At 35.4% G+C, this 21,094-nt stretch overlaps 1 protein-coding gene across 5 annotated transcripts in view; it reads left to right on the top strand.

Moving 5' to 3' along the window:
* KCNH7 (potassium voltage-gated channel subfamily H member 7) overlaps window positions 1–21,094 on the top strand; it is a 461,513-nt gene that overhangs the window by 338,742 nt on the left and 101,677 nt on the right. For 4 of the 5 annotated variants that reach the window (XM_082629984.1, XM_082629982.1, XM_082629983.1 and 1 more), the window contains exons 5-6: window positions 564–584; window positions 9,513–9,727. In XM_082629984.1, coding sequence (XP_082486110.1) covers window positions 564–584; window positions 9,513–9,727 — 236 coding nt within the window. The remainder of the gene's footprint in view (window positions 1–563; window positions 585–9,512; window positions 9,728–21,094) is intronic. The other variant, XM_082629981.1, reaches the window with a different exon arrangement.

Genomic DNA, 21,094 nt, shown 5'->3' with positions numbered 1-21,094 from the left:
TTGAGTACTATTTGGTATTTTCAAAATGTACATTGAAGAACACTTGTGGGAAGAATGGTTCATAAAATTGTGATTAATAATACAAGTTGGTTTATTAAAGTAAACCATTGTCTTAGAAGCATTTTTCTATTAGCATACTAGGTTAAATATGAAAAACGTTACCTAACATGCAAAATGCTGTGTAGTTTTTCTTTGTAAGTGATGGCTGAAGTAACACTAAAATTGACTTCTGACAAGTTTGAGAGTTTTTGTCACAATTGCAGGCATGTGGGTATGACTTTCTCCAAACAGTCATAATTATAAAATCTGGATCTTGGAATCCATTTAAATTAAGTGAGTTAAATGTTTCACATATTTGAACACAGATGCTTATGATGGCAGATATTTTTAGCATATGCATCTTACTTGGTTGAATAGTACAAAATGTTAATTTCAAAGATAAATTTTCAATCATTACTTCCTGTTTTCTCTGATTGTTGTTACAGAGGTTATTCAGTGCATATAACATAATTTTAGTCTTCTTTTTATATGTCTCTCTTTTTTTCCTTATGTGCTCAAAACAGACAATGGTCGCAGTATTAAAGGTAATGTATGAACTCAAATTTCATCATCTGATGCTTAGATTGCCCCTTTACTCGGCATGTTAACTTGCCTGCTGTATGCCCTGTTCAATGCAACATCATGCTGCCCTTAGTGAGCCCAGGTGCCTGGTGGAGACATCATGGCTTGATTTTGCTGGAGACATTGTTACTTTCTCAGCTGTGCCACCAAAATGACTATGAACTCCTTTATCCTGCAAGAAGTATAAGCCTAGGTTGACAATGAAGACTTACTAAATATTTGAATAATTTGGAAAGAAGCAAATATTAAGCTAAATATATTCCGGTATAAAAGAGGCACATAAGCCTATTTCAGCCAACAAGAAAAAAGCCTTTTTGAGTACAAGAATAAATAAAATAAATAAACAAAGTGCTACATGACAGCATCACTTCACTTGTTCCTCTTTTGTTTCCTTAAAACTAGTTTCACGTTCCTGGATGGCAGGGGGTATGGTTTTAAGCTTACTGTAGTAGTAAACTGTATATGCATGATAGTCATTTTCTATTTTTCTATATTACATTTCAATCATTTTAATTGTGTCCTATATAAGTCTGAAATCACTAGCATGACCTACAGCTACTGTAGGGTAATGTTTAACTGGGCAATACCTCTGGATAAATCTGGATTTGACTAAAAATTGGAAATTCACTTCAGTTTTTCTACTCTATTATAGTAGATGCAAATAATCACAAAATATAACAATGTTATTCTCATCCAGTTGAAAACTTTTGGAGCTTAGTCCTTTAACGTAGGCTATGCATGCTGCTGTCGGTGTGCATATGATGACAATGACTCATTTCTGCATGTGTGTTGCATGGACACGTCTCCACCAGTAACCATCATTACTTGGAATTCACTGTTTTGGCCTCTTGCGTATGTCACTGCTACTCCGATCACTGTGAAGCTTTGTATATTGAGTTCTCAAGTGCTTCCCTAACTAATTCAGAGCTGGTGATGATTATGAATTAAGAGCACTAGAAGCTAAAGATCTTTTCTGGTCAGCAGCGCAGGGTAATTTGAAAATAAGAGAAATCGTGGCAGCTTCTCCCCATCCTACCTTTATTTTGTAAGCACTTCAAAAAGGGTCTATGTAGGGGACCTCCAATTGAAGGATGGAATTTCATATACATGATTATTCTATCCTTGGCCTGTCCACTTAGATTTCTAAAAGGGAGCAAATTAGTCTCAGCTGTGGGTAGTGATTTGGATTGATATAATTCAGAACATAACCTCAAGAAACAGAATACAGGCCGCTCTTGACAACTGGTCTGTGTGAAATATGACTGGCTTTAGCATTTAACAATTAGCAGTAAATTATTAGACATTAATTTTCCAGTGATCTTTAAATGCAGTGAGAAATAAATCTAATTTTCCTCAATAAATAGAAAATGGAGCTTGCTAATCTTCCAAACTAGTAGTTCACATAGTTGTCATTCAAACTACATTAATTTTATTTTTTTCTTACAAACCAATCCATTTAATCTCCAACTCTTTTTTCCTCAATCCTCCATTTTTAATTTTTCTTTTTTGATTTTTATTTATTTATTTTTAAACAGCAGGTTCTTATTAGTTATCTGTTTTATACATATTAGTATATACATGTCAATCCCAATCTCCCAACTCATCCCACCACCACCACCTGCCCCCTGCCACTTTCCTCCCTTGGTGTCCATAAGTTTGTTCTCTACATCTGTGTCTCTATTTCTGCCTTGCAAACCGGTTCATCTGTACCATTTTTCTAGATTCCACATATATGTGTTAATATATGATATTTGTTTTTCTCTTTCTGACTTTCTTCACTCTGTTTGACAGTCTCTAGGTCCATCCACATCTCTACAAATGACCCAATTTTGTTCCTTTTTATGGCTGAGTAATATATTCCATTGTACATATATACTACATCTTCTCTATCCATTCGTCTGTCGATGGGCATAATCCTCCATTTTTTAATAGCAATAGTCCTTGAGTAAAAATGAATCATAAAAGTCAGAATTTGGGATTATGAAATTCTAACCCATTGTAGAAAGTTTTCACATATTAATATTTATAAAGTTAAACTCCTAAATTAGATAAAACATGTGCAATTTAATAAAAATTTAATGTAAATGTGCCCTCCAATGTCCTTATTGTATGTTCAGGCTCTGATTTTGAAAACTATTTTAAAAATATTTAAGTGTCTGGCTCTTTGAGATTTTCACAGAGCACTTAATATGCTAATTAGATATAGAACAATGCATTAGTGTGCTTTTTAAATTTTTGTGACCTTGTTACTAAACCACATTTAAATAAAAATTTTTAAAAATAAAAAACAGGGGCTCCCCTGGTGGTGCAGTGGTTGGGAGTCCGCCTGTCGATGCAGGGGACACGGGTTCGTGCCCCAGTCCGGGAAGATCCCACATGCCACGGAGCGGCTGGGCCCGTGGGCCATGGCCGCTGAGCCTGCGCGTCTGCAGCCTGTGCTCCGCAGCGGGAGAGGCCACAACAGTGAGAGGCCCGCGTAATGCAAAAATAAATAAATAAATAATAATTAAAAAATAAAATACAAATTTCTACACTTCTTTGTATGCAAATACATAATTAGTTTTTTCAATATCTAACTCAATGAAAAATAATTTCTTTAACAAAATAAAATAAATGATTTAGAAATGCACTTGGAAGGTCTTCAAGATCATCTACTGCAGTTTATTCCCCTCAGGCAAGAGTATTGGCTAAATCTCTTGCACAGGTGGTAGAAGCATCTTTATCTCTAGAGGATCCCATTCTTTAACTTTCTTGGAAAATGTATTTTACCGCCTATTATACAAAGAGCTAACTCAAATCCTTCCTGTTGAAATGTAATTTTTTTCCCCTTCATCTATCCTGAGTGGACAGAGATACTAGCCAGTTACTTCTATTCTTGATGTAACATCACAGTATAAAAACAGCAAATTGGTACTTAAGTTTTCTGCTAAAATGGAATAATTTCCATTTTACCTCCTTTCTTAAGATCAATTTTGTTTTCCTTTAATAATTTCCTTAGCACTCTGACTCTTTAAAATAAGACTTCAGAGATCCAAAATTGTAACCCATTATCAAAGAGTGAAAAATTTAATTCAAATAAATTGCATATGCTATTTATATGTGTGTGTGAGTGTGTGCATCACTTTTTAAACAACTTCTCTAACATGTGGGAGGCAAACTTAATCCTAGTGGTTTTTCTGTTTATTCTGCCTTCCAAGTCATCATAAAAATTAACCCCACTTACCCTTTTTAGTAAGGCATTAAAATAATTTTACCCTTCTATTGTATCCACCTCTTCATTATCCCAAGTAACTCTGTATCCCACTGACAATGATATGTTCAGTTTCCAACTTGTCTATGAATCTGGCATATGAGTCAGAAACAAAACTACCCTCAAGATTTATTATAGCTTTCACCTCTTCTCTAGCCACAAAACCTATCAGACACACAAAGGAAATCAACAGATCTGATACAATTTGTACCTCATATGCTGCATTGGCCATACCAAGTATTTGTGATCTTATAAGAATTTGCAAATTGATTTTCAATCATGACAGTTTTCTTCTATAAAGTATATGTTATGCACTGAAACAAACAATATGGATATTGAGTACAAATAATTTGGTGACTAATTCTTATATAGTTTTTAATGTTAAACTGGATACCTTATGCTTATTGACGGTGATCTTTTATAAAATCCAATTAATGAACACTGCATTTGCATTTTCTTTAATGTTAAGCCACTTCAGCAATTTAGGTTTTATTAAACTTTAGCCAAATAAACTCATGCTGTAAGAAATATTGTATAAAGACCTGATGATTTGAAAACAACCTTAATCTTTTTGGTTTCTTTCCCTCCTGTCCCATTTGGCTCTCAAGAGCAATAATCTTTTTTTTTTTTAAATAACATTATTATTTTTTAAAATTTATCAGCTGTCCTTAGCTATATTTCCAGCACCATCTTAAGGGGAATATATTCTCCTTTAGCATCTTGTAACTCATGATAAATTGAAATAACCTTATCATAAAAATTTTAAATACGTTTAATCTAAAATTCTTCCTAGATGTTGCTTTAGCCTCTAGCTTGATCTTTAAATGCAGTATATTTCTTTGTAGCTAGAACCTGGCTTATTTTATATTTACTCAGACACTTGTAATATATTAGAGCTTTATTCAGCTGTTGGTTTAGTCTTCTTGGTCACCTGTTTTCCATCTCCTACTAGTATATTAGAAAATTTAATCTGGTCATCCATTCTGCAAATGTTTCTCTGAAGAATATCAAGTCCTCCTAAATACTTTTGAGTTTACATTCTTTTCTATTGAATCTACTATTTCCCTTTATTTCTGCCCATTTATTCTTTTAAAATTCATTTACTTTGTTTTTCAGGTTATCTTCCTTTCTTTCTTTAGAATTTTAAATGCCATCTGTTTATGATCACACTCAGGGAGGCTGCCTTTCACCTTTAAGTCCTCAACCAAGGCCTTTCTGAATATAGACCTAGGAGGTAGGAAACCCTGCATTCTAATTTCTGGTCCTTGATTCTTATTCCATTTTGGCCTCCTATTGTGTCTGCTTGAGCTTACAACTGGTAAAATGAGGATATTACTAATACCTTTCTTAATTAAAGTGTAGGAAATTATTTTGATTAGAATTTAGACAGATTTCAGAGAAACCTAAGCTGACACTGATTATCTTGCAGACACTAACAGACCCCTGCATGTAAACATCTGCTTCAAAATCAGTGGAAAATAACATAATGATTTTTATTATACAAGATGAAATAGATTTTGAATGCCTTATCTAAGCATGCATGAATTATTTTAAGCAGTATTTTAAGTTCTGCTGAATTCTTTAAATGTCTAGATTTAACATTAAAAAAAACAGAATAGAGTAACAGTTTAGAAAGGTTTTCCACTAGTAAGTAAGAGAAGCTAAAACACAGATTGCAATAAAGTAATATTTTGAGGCCACATCTTAGTGTGATATGTATTGGCCAGTGGTTTCTCAGCCCTATCAGACTAACGTCCCCTTGTTTCAACTTTCTGTTATACTCATTTTACTATCTTGAAATGACATTCAGAGATGATTTAACCTATTTCTAAAAGATCAACATTATTCCTTAACTTTAATTTAAAGGAGGAGTTAAAAGGAAAGCAGTTTATAATAAAATATTTCTCTCAATATGTTAATGTTCAAATATAACTACACTAGAAGGCATAATGTGATAATCAGAAATAAGGAAACAATTTGGTTTTAAGAACATTAAAGACATGATAAAACAGTCCATATAAGTACTGGCTAAAATGATAGAGCAGGAGTACTGAGGGATAACAAAGTAAAAACCACTATTGGAATAAATAATGATAGAGCGACCTTATTTATATATAAATTTTTAAAATAGTAAATAATCAAAATTAAATTATGAATAAAACCAAAATCAACTGGGGAGAAAGTGAGAAAGTGTGATATCCACAAAAATGAACTGGCCCTTGGTTTTAAGTGTAATGTCAAAATGATTCCCTATGGGATAACATGCAATACAATAGTAATGCATTGCACAGGAGAAAGAAATCCCACTAAACATCAGGATGTATACTTATCCTCCAACACTTAAAAAAGACCTTGCAGACCATACACCTTCATAAGCAATGGGAACTAGAAGATGGATTAGAAGAAGAAATGGCAATCAAGACATTATGGAGAACACAGACATAAAGAACAAACTAGTGGTTACCAGTGGGCAGAAGGAAAGCGGGAAGGGGCACGATAGGGGTATGGGATTAAGCAATACAAACTACTCTGTATAAAATAAATAAGCAACAAGGATATATTGTACAGCAAAGGGAAATACAGCCATTATTTTGTAGTATGCAGTATAATTTATAAAAATATTGAATCACGATGTTGCATACCTGAAACTAATCTAATATTGTAAACTGACTATACTTCAATAAAAAAGACATTATGGAGACATTGTGGCAGATCTCTAGGGAGTTCTCAAACCATTCCAGGTGTTTATTTTTTACCTAAAAATTAATATAGGCTTATTTTTGTTGTATCATACATCATTTTACATATATAGGAGATCAATAATATAAAATATTTTAGCAGAAATTTTATTAATGATTTGAGGTGTGATTCCTATAATTGTCTGCAAATTTAATAATATTTTGTTCCAACATTGTTTTAAATAGATGCAAATATCTTCATTTATATGTTTGCATGTGACAGCTACAAACACAGACTGTAACCTGAAGTCTGAAATTTTGTATTGGCAACTCAAATAACAAAAGTAGTGTATCTCCAAGTGACTTGGTTTTCCAAAATGGTGAACAACTTTTGGTAAAGTTATGAACAAAAAAAAAGTAAAAATCTTCATTCTGTATGGCAGTTGTAGCTCTGAAAGTTTCAGTGTATATTAAAATATGTGAAACAAGTTCAAGGCTCAGATCATTATAAATAGGCTTTTCACTTACATGAATGCCCGTTGAGACATCTGGGTCAATTTTTCATGGTGAGAGAATAGACACCTCCCATCACTGTAACAAACAAAAATTCCCCCACAGATGCCTCTAGGGTGAAGTACTGTTACAGTTGAGACTACTTGCTTATCACTGCAGCCAATTCAGTGGAGTTTATCTGAAGTGGTCACAAGGACAAGCAAAGTACATATAACACTACCTTTCTGTGTTAACATCACAGATAATCCATATTTTTACCCAATTTTTTAACAACTCTGTAGGCCATCTGCTACAAAAGTCCAATATATAGAAGGATAATAGAGAAAGAGGATTGAAAAGTGTGCTTAAGGGTTTGAAATACAATTTAACTTTATACCTGAGCTCAGTGTTATATAATCTCATGTCAATATCCCTGTGTGCAGTAAAGTCACCTACGCAGTGAAAATATGACATTAGAGTTGGGAAAAAGACAATATCTAAGAAATCTGAAGTCCTAGAATATTTTACAAATTTAAATATTAAGATATAGGCTGGGAATGTAGCCATAGAATGATACAAGAAAGGAAACACTATCTAGGATACAAGAAAGGAAACACTATCTAACACTAACTAAATTAGTGATGTGTATAGGAGAGTTTTACAAAGAATGGGGTTTCTCACAGACCTATCTGAAAGCTAGATTAATTTGGTAACTTTGGGCTCTTATTTCTCTTCTTGTCATATAAATAGAAAAGAGAGTAAGAATCTATATTCAAATGAGAACATACTGGGAAATAAATGCCCAGAGAACTTAGTGACATTTTTTATATGGATAGACTTGGCCATCATCATAGATAAAACTCAGAGAATGAACAGAAATGCACCTCAAGGAACACAGGGTTTTCTACATAGGTAAAAAATCTCTTAAAATCATTTCAATATTTTATTATAACCAAATATCAGTATAAACTTTTATAAACGAATGTAGTGTGATTTTCCTCCAGGGTGAATATGAACTAAATGGTGGGTATTTTTTTTTTCTTGGATTATATTTGATCTGAGTTGATTGACAGTTGTGGTCCAAAATACACAATCTATACATTTAATTTTCAAGGGTTTATACCTCATTTGGTGCATAGAGCACATTTTGATCTCCAAAATGTGTTAGTTTCATTCTGAACAGGGGATAAAAATAGCATAAGGCAAAATGTGCTGACTAGCAAGTTCATTCACGCAGTTTGCATGTTTCAAGCACTCTCTAGGCAGAAAGTTAATGGCTGTATAGCACTCGTGGGCTCAGGATTTTTATAAAAGTCTTCCTCATGCTAATTTTTAAGAGCTACATAATGGTATAAGTAATATTACCAATTGTATAAGAAACTCTTTGGAGCATTTCTTGACTCTCTATAAGCAACAGACAATAGGTTCATCTCAAAAGAATATGTAGCTGGTCAGTGTACTTATTCTCAATTAAGGGGCCCAGGTCTTGGCACAGTGCCAAATTGTCTTCGTAAGAAAGGAATGTGAGAAGTGACTAGTGTTGGTCAAAGAGTCCCAATCTCCAGGAATAAGATCTGGGTATTTAATGTATAGCATGGTTAAAAAAAAAAAAAAAAAAAAGATGTAACCAGGTGCTACCAACCCCAGACAAGTCTTATTTACCCAACTATGGTCACTTCAATTTTAAGTGACCAAAGCATTCTTCTGCTATGTTTTTTTTTCCCTCAAAAATTGGTCAGCCTTAAATCTAAATAAAAGGGAAAAAAAAGAAAAGAAAGGAAAGATTTAAAAATCCCACATAGGAGCCAAATTTTTCAACACAGTCCACATAACATGCACACACACACACACACACACACACAAACCCATACACACAAATGACATTTGTCCTTCTCAGTGTTACCTGAAATTCCTGTCTGGACTTAACTCTTTTAGAATCTCTGGGAAGCATCTCATACAGGTAATAGAAGCATATGAAGAACACAACTGGCTTGTCACTTGTTATGGCACAGAGAAGGGAGTAATACAAATTGGAGCAGGCTAGACAGCCATTCAGAAGTTTCATGGCCAACATGATTTTAACCTTCCTTGAATAACTCCTAAATTATAAAAGTCCTTCCTTGAATAATTCTTAAATTATAAAAAAAGAAATTCTTGAGAAACTTTGAAAGCAGAATTTAGCCAATAATAGGGAGTAGGGTTTGTTCTTTTATTCCAGCCTTTAATGAAAGAAGCCAGTTAACAGCTAAAGCTGTCATCTGCTCTCTGGGTGAACACTTAGGGCACCATCTTATCCTTGGATACTCACATGTTGCTCCATATGGCAGATGGTGAACAGGTATCAGCCAGCTGCATTTTGTCACATCTGAATCAGGGTCACAATAGTCATGGATTACTAACAGGTCATTCAAGACCATCTCTTTCTTAATTTTTCCTGATATTGCTTTTACAAATACTTTCCAATTTTTTAGGGCCTTTTAATCATATCAAGTCAAGCCTCCTGGGATCCACGTCGGATTCAAACCTCAACAAATACAGCACCATTAACAAGATTCCACAGCTCACTCTGAATTTTTCAGATGTCAAAACTGAAAAAAAGAACACATCCCCTCCTTCTTCAGATAAAACCATTATTGCACCCAAAGTTAAAGATCGAACACACAATGTGACAGAGAAAGTTACCCAGGTAGGACACGATTTTACTATCAATTTTAACTGGTTTTAAAGTTATTTTCTGCACCATAAAACTCATTCCTTTTCCTATGAATGAATATTAAGAGAGGTAAGCCATTTATTTGCACTCCAATTTATCTCAGATGTTGGGTGACCCTCTAATGTAATAGATAAATAAAACTACAGACTATGATTTTATCTATTACAAGACTAAGCAAAAATGGGCTGGCTTGGTTTTCTTGTTCCTTTTGTTGTAGAAGTGGTTAACCAGCTATTCATCATGTTTGGGCATTTATTGTTTTGCTGCCAACTCTTGCATTATTAAAGCATGTTTTTTTTTAATATAATGGATGTGTCTATCGAAGGTTTAGGCAACTAAATGGGATTTACTGTTAACTGTGGCCCTCTTTTTGCACTTACACTACTAAGTAGAGTCAGGTATAAGTCAGTGGAATTGGGGAAAAGAACTGTCTGAGTTGATGCAAAGTCAGAAAGAAACAATATATTTCACAGGAACAATATTTTATTGTTTTTTTTAAAAATATTGCAAGTTGAACTAGGGTAAAAAGGTACTGTCTAGCAAGAGTCCTGTTTTAAAGAATAGAGAAAAATGATTTGTATTTATTATATCAAAATACCAACCTAAGCAGTACCCAGCTTTTGCTTACAATGCACTTACATTGTTGGGAATTCATGAGTCTAAAATTTGTGCCAAGTAAACAGTTTTTGTTTTTTTACAAACAATTTAACCTAGTATATTTGCTTAGCAAATCTTTTTATAAACAGTCACAATATAAAGATAAACTTGAGCCCAATCTCTATCCCAAGTATTTAAGATTTTACATTAATAAAGTTTTTTGTAATTGTAATCACTACAAACAACACTATAACAGTTTGTAAATAATGTCTTAAATGTGAGCTAAAATAGCTATGTAAAGACCATGAGTCAGTTGTAAATAGACCTGAGTAGTATCTATTTATTTGAGATGAGATTATACATGCCATACTCAAATATATATTTTGATATTTATGTAGTAATGAGTCTTTCTACCCTTGGCATTTTGTTTTTCTTAACTTATACTTAGTAAACTGGGCCTAACAGTGGTAAATGAATAGTCTACTGTTATTTGTGTTGTACTGACACTGTTTTGACAGCTTTGAATTTTACTTGCAATTAACTCAAAACTTATATTATTTGTAGACCATAATCATCATATGGATATATAGAAAGTAAGAGACTTTAGAAATTGAACAGTAGACAGGTTGCAGACATTAGGTTCAGGGTCCTGCCAGTAGCGTAAGTGAGTACAGTACTCATGGTAGCACAGCAGGCATGGTAGGGGCTACGGGGACGTACAGAGCCCAGAGTTCCTCCCAAGCAGATGGCTGCCACTCAGCTCCAGCTAACTGTGGTCATGCAAGAATGCTTGACCAATGTTTCCAAATCTTCCAATTTTAAAAAGAATCTAGAAATCCAGAATTTAAGATAAACTCTTTATTTCTAAAAGTTGGCAAACTAATTCAAAATGCTTTTATAGACCAAACAAAACATACCTAAGGCCTGTGGGCAGCCAAGTTTGATCTTTGCAAAGTTTTCATGAGCTTGGGCCTACCTTATCCTGCCACATTCAGCAGGTCCACTGTGCCAGGAGGAGATGAATGTACACATGGGTCAGAGGTGGCACCTGTACTGGGACTTTCTGAGCCTGGTGAGAGGAAACATTTATACAAATAGCCCTAACGAAATCATGGTGTTAAAGAAAACAGGAACACAGGTCGAGGGAAAGTAATTATACTTTAAGGGAGGAATTTTCAGAGAAGAAAAACAGATGAGATGGGACATTTAAGATGGATCCAGAAGGTTACTTATCAAACTGGGTAGTGAGTGATGTTTAAAAGCATAACTCAGAGTCGCATGCACTTGTGCTTTATTTCTGGCTAAGTCATTTATTGTGACATTGAGGCAAGTTTTAGTGATGGCAAAACTTATTCCTCGGTGTTGATATAAGAATTAAATAGAATAATGTGTGGAAAGTGTTCATCAAGGTTCTATGTACATGGCAAGCAACATCAACCATTATTCTGTTTATTAATGTTCTTGTATGACTTCTCCTGGCCCTCCGCACTATTGCTGCAGGATCCTTTTATCTACACCCTGCCATGACCTAGTAAAACACCTGGCAGAGTAGAGTTCATGAACGTTTACTGAAGGAAGGAAGGCAAGAGAAGTTGACCAAGCAGACAAGGGAAGGGGTGAGAATCCCAGGTAGAGAAAACAGCAAGAACAAATTTGTAGAGGCACAAAAGTCCAAGTGCCTTCTCATAACAAGTAGGTTCTTGAGCCAGGGAGTTGCTAGGCTGGGCAGGGGCTTGTTACAGATTGGAGAGCTGCTGGAACTTTCCTCTCTAAATGGTTCTTCAATACTTTCTCCTCAAGTGCCTTTGGGGTTTGAGTAAAATGCAACAGCTGCCATCAAAAGGTGAGCATTCTTTTAAGGTCTCATGCTTTCTCTTTAAAATCCCTGTGACTTTCATATTTAGCTCCATAACATTATAATACTTGTTTTAACATTTTAAAAAATGTTTAAAACTATTACTTACCACTGAGGGACACTGAGGCCCACAACAAAGCCCCAAAGTTTTCCTACAGTTTCTTATACTTCACCCAAATCATCATGGAGGCCAAACTTCTGCATGCATCAGCTCTTTATGTCATATTCCATCTGACCTTCTCTATTCATTGAAGGAAGTAGGAAATAACTTTCAGAGGATGTGGAGTTTTTATTCCTTAACTACAATCCACCTGGTACAGGCAAATGTGTAGTAGGGTCCACTTTGGGGAAGTGGGGCCTTGGTTGGATAATTACTACCAAATTCCAGTGGAGTGATGGAGAGAAAACAATGAATTGGAAGAAATGTGTGGGTGAAGAGCAAAGATCTGCTTTCACCATGCGATTGCATTTCTCAGCAAAGGATCAAATTCTTGGCTATATCTGCCCCCTTTTAAATAAAAGTAAACCAAACTTTTGCACTCTTATATGATTTCATTATTTCTGAGGCTAGTTCTAGTTCAGATGTTATGCTGAGCTTTAGGATAAAATGTATCATTTTATTGTCACATTCAGCTCTTACAAATGTTGTACTAGATCACTCTCCCTAGATAGGCATAAGAATGTCAGAAGGTTTAAGAAGACGGCATTGTGGGTTTCAAATCTTTATTGGCCAGTCACATAAGGCTGTATCAGTCAGTGCTGTAACAGAATACAAGTAATAGAAGCCTGAGTGAAACCACTTTAAGCAAAAAATGAAAGGAGGAGGGTCATCTTATAGGGTCACATAACCGAAAAGTGCAGCGGCAGGTCTGCTTTGGGCCACAGCTACATTCATTGTTTGAACAGCTGATGACATTCTCTCCTCTCAGCCTTGCTTTCTTCTGTATTGACTTCATGCTACATCTGATGGAAGCAAGGTCCTTAGACTCTCCTGTCTTACCTAACACTCACAGTTGGTGATCTGACGGGAAAGGCTTTCTCTCCACCAGTGTCCATATCAATTCCCAAGATAGTGGACTCTGATTGGCCAGCTTGAGTCCTGTGCTCAGCCTTGTGGTGGAAGAAGTATAACCCTTGACTGCGGACCACACCAGAAAAAAGCAGCAGGGAAGGAAGGGCTCTAAGGAAGGAAAACAAAACAACAGTGGCCCATTGTGTAGATGAAGATAAGAATTCAGACTAACAACATCACACACACACACACACACACAAACACACACACAGACTTAATAAATGCACATTATATGCTGGGTAGGCTCTAGAAACACAGAAGTATAAAACCTAGTACCAGTACTCAAGGGGTTATAAACTACTTGGAGAAAAATATTACAGCAACATATAATAATAGCATTTGCAAATGCTAATATAATAAGTACTACAAGATCATATTATGAAACTAAAGGTAGTTTGAGTTTCCTTTATATACAGTACTGGCCAAATTATGAGCAAATAATTATGCAACTTATTATTTTACTACTTAAAAGGAATGTCTATTGAACTTAATAGAAACCCATATTGTGGTCATCAGAAAGACATATGATGAAGAAAAGAATTACTACTAGTCCACAACTATAGTTTTCTTATAGCTTTACTAAGGAGAATACTCAAAATCATTAGTTTCAGGAGTAATCACTAAGACACTTAGGTCACAAGAGAGAAATTTCTGAATGTTTAAAAGGCCATATAATTTTGAAATCTACATAGAACCTTAAACCTAAAATAAATTCCCATTATCTGGGATTTATTTAAGTATATTATTGTCATGAAAATAGAATTATGATAGATTTAATAATAGGTGACACTGATTGAGCATTTACTATGTGCCAGGCCCTATGCTAAGTGGTTTAACAGATTATCAATTTTAATCCACATAACACTCCTATGAGTTGGTACTATTATTATCATCTCTAGTTCATAGAAGAGGAATCAAGCTTAGGAAGAAGGAAGCAACTTACGTAGGTCACACAATAGATGGTGAAAGTGGGCTTCAGACCAAGATCATCTGACTCAAAGAGTGAAGATCTTAATCTCTAAAGTACATCCTCTAATTCTGTTTTGTTTTCCTATCTGTCCCCTAAATCTACTCAGAAGTTAGCATGGCGTTGGGAAATACCTGTAACATTTGGCTGTATGGCAAAATATCCTAATCTAAATGTTTACTAGTAACTGATTAGAGAAGTGAGTCTACAGAAATTAGGAAGAGAATGTGGTATATTTTCTCTAAAACTCCTCAGACTCTGCAAAAAACAGCTGAACAAAGACATCATTAAGGATGCATTATCTCTTGTTTAAGTTCATATCCCATTTTTCTTTTTTTTGTTTAACATCTTTATTGCAGTATAATTTCTTTACAGTGGTGTGTTAGTTTCTGCTTTATAACAAAGTCAATCAGCTATACATATACATATATCCTCATATCTCCTCCCTCTTGCATCTCCCTCCCACCCTCCTTATCCCACATCTCTAGGTGGTCACAAAGCACCGAGCTTATCTCCCTGTGTTATGCAGCTGTGCTTCACACTAGCTATCTATTTGACATTTGGTAGTATATATAAGTCCATGTCACTCTCTCACTTCGTCCCAGCTTACCCTTCCCTCTCCCCATGTCCATTCTCTATGTCTGCGTCTTTATTGCTGTCCTGCCCCTAGGTTCTTCAGAAACTTTTTTTTTTTTAGATTCCATATATATGTGTTAGCATACGGTATGTGTTTTTCTATTTCTGACTTACTTCACTCTGTATGACAGACTCTAGGTCCATCCACCTCACTCCAGATAACTCAATATCATTTCGTTTTATGGCTAATATTCCATTGTATATATGTGCTACGTCTTCTTTATCCATTTATCTGTTGATGGACACTTAGGTTGCTTCCATGTCCTGGCTACCGCAAATAGAGCTCAGTGAATATTGTGGTACATGACTCTCTTTGAATTATGGTTTTGTCAGGGTATATGTCCAGTAGTGAGATTTCTGGGTCATATGGTAGTTCTATTTTTAGTTTTTTAAGGAACTTCCATACTGTTCTCCATAGTGGCTATATCAATTTACATTCTGACCAACAGTGCAAGAGGGTTCCCTTTTCTCCACACCCTCTCCAGCATTTATTGTTTGTAGATTTTTTGATGATGGCCATTCTGACTGGCGTGAGGTGATACCTCACTGTAGTTCTGATTTGCATTTCTCTAATGATTAGTGATGTTGAGCATCCTTTCATGTGTTTGTTGGCAATCTGTATATCTTTGGAGAAATGTCTATTTAGGTTTTCTGCCCATTTTTGGATTGGGTTGTTTGTTTTTTTGATATTGAGCTGCATGAGTTGCTTATAAATTTTGGAGATTAATCCTTTGTCCGTTGTTTCATTTGCAAATATTTACTCCCATCCTGAGGGTTCTCTTTTCATCTTGTTTATGGTTTCCTTTGCTGTGCAAAAGCTTTTGAGTTTCATTAGGTCCCATTCCTTTATTTTTGCTTTTATTTCCATTTCTCTATGAGGCGGGTCAAAAAGGATCTTGCTGCTGTGATTAATGTCATAGAGTGTTCTGTCTATGTTTTGCTCTCAGAGTTTTATAAGGTCTGGCCTTACATTTAGGTCTTTAATCCATTTTGGTTTTTATTTTCGTGTATGGTGTTAGGGAGTGTTCTGATTTCATTCTTTTACATTTAGCTGTCCAGATTTCCCAGCACCACTTATTGAAGAGGCTGTCTTTTCTCCATTGTATATTCTTCCCTCCTTTATCAAAAATAAGGTGACCATATGTGTGTGGGTTTATCTCTGGGCTTTCTATCCTGTTCCATTGATCTATATTTCTGTTTTTGTGCCAGTACCATACTGTCTTGATTACTGTAACTTTGTAGTATATTCTGAAGTCAGGGAGCCTGATTCCTCCAGCTCTGCTTTTCTTTCTCCAGATTGCTTCAGCTATTCGGGGTCTTTTGTGTTTCCATACAAACTGTGAAATTTTCTGTTCTAGTTCTGTGAAAAATGCCATTGGTAGTTTGATAGCGATTGCAATCTGTAGATTGCTTTGGGTAAAATAGTCAATTTCATGAAGTGGATTCCTCCTATCCAACACCATGATATATCTCTCCATCTCTTTGTACCATCTTTAATTTCTTTCATCAGTGTCTTATAGTTTTCTGCATACAGGTCTTTTGTCTCCTTAGGTAGGTTTATTCCTAGGTATTTATTCTTTTTGTTGCAGTGGTAAATGGAAGTGTTTCCTTAATTTCTCTTTCAGATTTTTCATCATTAGTGTATAGGAATGCAAGAGATTTCTGTGCATTAATTTTGTATCCTGCTACTTTACCACATTCATTGATTAGCTCTAGTAGTTTTCTGGTAGTGTCTTTAGGATACTCTATGTATAGTATCATCTCATCTGCAGTGACAGCTTTACTTCTTTTCCAATTTGGATTCCTTTTATTTCTTTTTCTTCTCTGATTGCTGTGGCTAAAACTTCCAAAACTATATTGAATAATAGTGGTGATAGTGGACAACCTTGTCTTGTTCCTGATCTTAGAGGAAATGGTTTCAGTTTTTCACCATTGGGAACGATGTTGACTGTGGGTCTGTCATATATGGCTTTTATTATGTTGAGGTAAGTACCCTCTATGCCTACTTTCTGGAGGATTTTTATCATAAATGGGTATTCAATTTTGTCGAAAGTTTTTCTGCATCTATTGAGATGATCATATGGTTTTTATCCTTCAGTTTGTTGATATGGCCTATCACATTGATTGATTTGCATATATTGAAGAATCCTTTCATTCCTGGGGTAAACTCCACTTGATCATGGTGTATGCTCCTTTCAATGTGCTGTTGGATTCTGTTTGCTAATATTTTGTTGAGGATTTTTGCATCTATGTTCATCAGTGAAATTGGCCTGTAGTTTTCTTTCTTGGTGACATCTTTGTCTGGTTTTGATATCAAGGTGATGGTGGCTTTGTAAAATGAGTTTGGGAGTGTTCCTCCCTCTGCTATATTTTGGAAGAGTTTGAGAAGGATAGGTGTTAGCTCTTCTCTAAATGTTTGATAGAATTCACCTGTGAAGCCATCGGTCCTGGGCTTTTGTTTGTTGGAAGATTTTTAATCACAGTCTTAATTTCAGTGCTTGTGATTGGTCTGTTTATATTTTCTATTTCTTCCTTGTTCAGTCTCGGAAAGTTGTGCTCTTCTAAGAATGATACCATTTCTCCCAGGTGGTCCATTTTATTGTCATATACTTGCTTGTAGTAATCTCTCATGATCCTTTGTATTTCTGCAGTGTCAGTTGTTACTTCTCCTTTTTCATTTCTAATTCTATTGATTTGTGTCTTCTCCCTTTTTTTCTTGATGAGTCTAGTAATGGTTTATCAACTTTTTTTATCTTCTCAAAGAACCAGCTTTTAGTTTTATTGATCTTTGCTGTTGTTTCCTTCATTTCTTTTTCATTTATTTCTGCTCTGATCTTTATGAGTTCTTTCCTTCTGCTAACATTGTGATTTTTTTGTTCTTCTTTCTCTAATTGCTTTAGGTGTAAAGTTAGGTTGTCTATTTGAGGTGTTTCTTGTTTCTTGAGGTAGGATTTTATTGCTATACACTTCCCTCCTAGAACTGCTTTTGCTGCATTCCATAGGTTTTGGGTCATCGTGTTTTCATTATCATTTGTTTCTAGGTATTTTATTTCCTCTTTGATTTCTTCAGTGATCTCTTGGTTACTTAGTAGTGTATTGTTTAGCCTCCATGTGTTTGTATTTTTTACAGATTTTTTCCTGTTATTGATATCTAGTCTCATAGCGTGGTGGTCAGAAAAAATACTTGATGCGATTGCAATTTTCTTAAATTTACCAAGGCTTGATTTGTGACCTAAGATATGATCTATCCTGGAAAGTGTTCCATGAGCATTTGAGAAGAAAGTGTATTCTGTTGTTTTGGGATGGAATGTCCTGTAAATATCAATTAAGTCAATCTTGTTTAATGTATCATTTAAAGCTTGTGTTTCCTTATTTATTTTCATTTTGGATGTTCTGTCCTTTGGTGAAAGTGGGGTGTTAAAGTCCCCTACTATGATTGTGTTACTCTCAATTTCCCCTTTTATGGCTGTTAGCATCTGCCTTATGTATTGAGGTGCTCCTATGTTGGGTGCATAAATATTTACAATTGTTATATCTTCTTCTTGGATCGATCCCTTGATCATTATGTAGTATCCTTCTTTGTCTCTTGTAATAGTCTTTATTTTAAAGTCTATTATGTGTGATATGAGAATTGCTGCTCCAGCTTTTTTTTGATTTCCATTTGCATGGAATATCTTTTTCCATCCCCTCACTCTCAGTCTGTATATGTCCCTAGGTCTGAAGTGGGTCTCTTGTAGACAGCATATATATGGATCTTGTTTTTGTATCCATTCAGCCAGTGTATATCTTTTGGTTGGAACATTTAATCCATTTATGTTTAAGGTAGTTATCAATATGTATGTTCCCATTACCATTTTCTTAATTGTTTTTGGTTTGTTATTGTAGGCCTTTTCCTTCTTTTGTGCTTCTTGCCTAGAGAAGTTTCTTTAGCATTAGTTGTGAAGCTGGTTTGGTGGTGCTGAATTCTCTTAGCTTTTGCTTGTGTGTAAAGCTTTTAATTTCTCTGTAGAATATGAATGAGATCCTTGCTGTGTAGAGTAATCTTGATTGTAGGTTTTTCCCCTTTCATCACTTTAAATATGTCCTGCCATGCCCCTTTGTCTTGCAGAGTTTCTGCTGAGAGATTAGCTGTTAACCTTGTGTGGATTCCCTTGTATGTTATTTGTTGTTTTCCCTTGCTGCTTTTAATATTTTTTCTTTGTATTTAATTTTTGATAGTTTGATTAATGTGTCTTATCATGTTTCTCCTTGGATTTATCCTGTATGGGACTCTCTGTGCTTCCTGGACTTGATTAACCATTTCCTTTCCCATATTAGCAAAGTTTTCAACTACAAGCTCTTCAAATATTTTCTCAGTCCCTTTCTTTTTCTCTTGTTCTTCTGGAACACCTATAATTCGAACGTTGGTGTGTTTAATGTTGTCCCAGAGGTCTCTGAGGCTGTCCTCAGTTCTTTTCCTTCCTTTTTCTTTATGCTGCTCTGCGGGAGTTATTTCCACTATTTTATCTTCCAAGTCACTTATCCATTCTTCTGCCTCAGTTATTCTGTTATTGTTTCCTTCTAGAGAATTTTTAATTTCATGTATTGTGTTGTTCATCATTGTTTGTTTGCTCTTTAGTTCTTCTAGGTCCTTCTTAAATGTTTCTTGCATTTTCTCCATTCTATTTCCAAGAGTTTGGATGCTCTTTACTATCATTACTCTGAATTATTTTGCAGGTAGACTGCCTATTTCCTCTTCATTTGTTTGGTTTGGTGGGTTTTTACTTTGCTCCTTCATCTGCTGTGTGTTTCTCTGTCTTCTCATTTTGCTTAACTTACTGTGTTTGGGGTCTCCTTTTCGCAGGCTGAAGGTTCGTAGTTCCCGTTGTTTCTGGTGTCTGCCCCGAGTGTCTAAGATTGTTTCAGTCGGTTGTGTAGGTTTCCTGTTGGAGGGGACTGGTGCCTGTGTTTTGGTGGATGAGGCTGGATCTTGTCTTTCTGATGGGCAGGACCGTGCCCCGTGGTGTGTTTTGGGATGTCTGTGACCTTATTATGATTTTAGGCAGCCTCTCTGTTAATGTGTGGGGTTGTGTTCCTGTCTTGCTAGTTGTTTGGCAGTAGGTGTCCAGCACTGTAGCTTGCTGGTCATTGAGTGGAGGTGGGTCTTAGCGTTGAGATGGAAATATCAAGGAGAACTTTCACCGTTTGTTAGTACATGGAGCTGGGAGGTCTCTGGTGGATCAATGTCCTGAACTTGGCTCTCCCACATCAGAGGCACAGGCCTGACACCCAGCTGGAGCACAAATACCCTGTCAGCCACACGGCCAGGTACATGGGCAGTTTCTTGCCTTTTGGGGAGTCTGAGCTCTTCTGCAGCATTCAGTAGATGTTCTGAGGAGTTGTTCCACATGTAGATGTATTTCTAATGTATTTGTGGGGAGGAAGGTGATCTCTATGTCTTACTCCTCCACCATCTTGAAGGTCTCCCCATATCCCATTTTTCTTAAGCTAATTTTTGATTAGGATGGAAATTGTTTTTTATTGGTGTCATGCCACTTGGATGTAGGAAAAGCAAAATTACACTGATATTGCTGACATAAAGAGCTCAAAGTATTAGCTTTTCACTTTTCACTGAACTTTGTCCATTGTAAATATGCTTATTATCTCTTCATGTGATTCAGTGTTCTCAATTTATACTTACTTTTGACAGAAATCCAAAACAATATTTGTAATTCAGTACTTCTTTAGAAATGGAGATTGATTTGTAATGGAGAGATAGCGTTGATTTCATATTATTAGCTAATGTTTAAAATTATAAATGTGTGTAATGTGTGTATATCAATTATACTTCAATAAAGCTAAAGAAATTATATATCATCTCAGGTAAATAATACAAACTTTCTTAATGCTTTCTGTAGTTTCCCTCAAACTAGATAAACTTATTCCTAAATTTTCTTCCATTTCAGTATTAAAAAATATCTTCTAGATGCAACTACAAATTAAAAATACTTTTCAATAATAATGTCATTTTAATTATGACTCCAATTCAGACTCTGACACCAGCTGCGTGTTCTACAATTCAACTCAATTCTGACACTATCTACCCAGAGATAGTATCAGAGGCCAGAGATTAGAGGCTCAGTCCCTCAAGACTGCCCCCCACTTCAGATGTCAATTGCAATACCTGTGCTTCTGACCAACTGGCTTTAAATTGAAGGTTGCCATGACGCCCTC

Source organism: Mesoplodon mirus (genome assembly GCF_964341445.2).
Source record: "Mesoplodon mirus genome assembly, chromosome: 8".
In the NCBI taxonomy this organism is placed as follows: domain Eukaryota; kingdom Metazoa; phylum Chordata; class Mammalia; order Artiodactyla; family Ziphiidae; genus Mesoplodon; species Mesoplodon mirus.
This window is presented reverse-complemented; position numbering and strand designations above follow the sequence as displayed.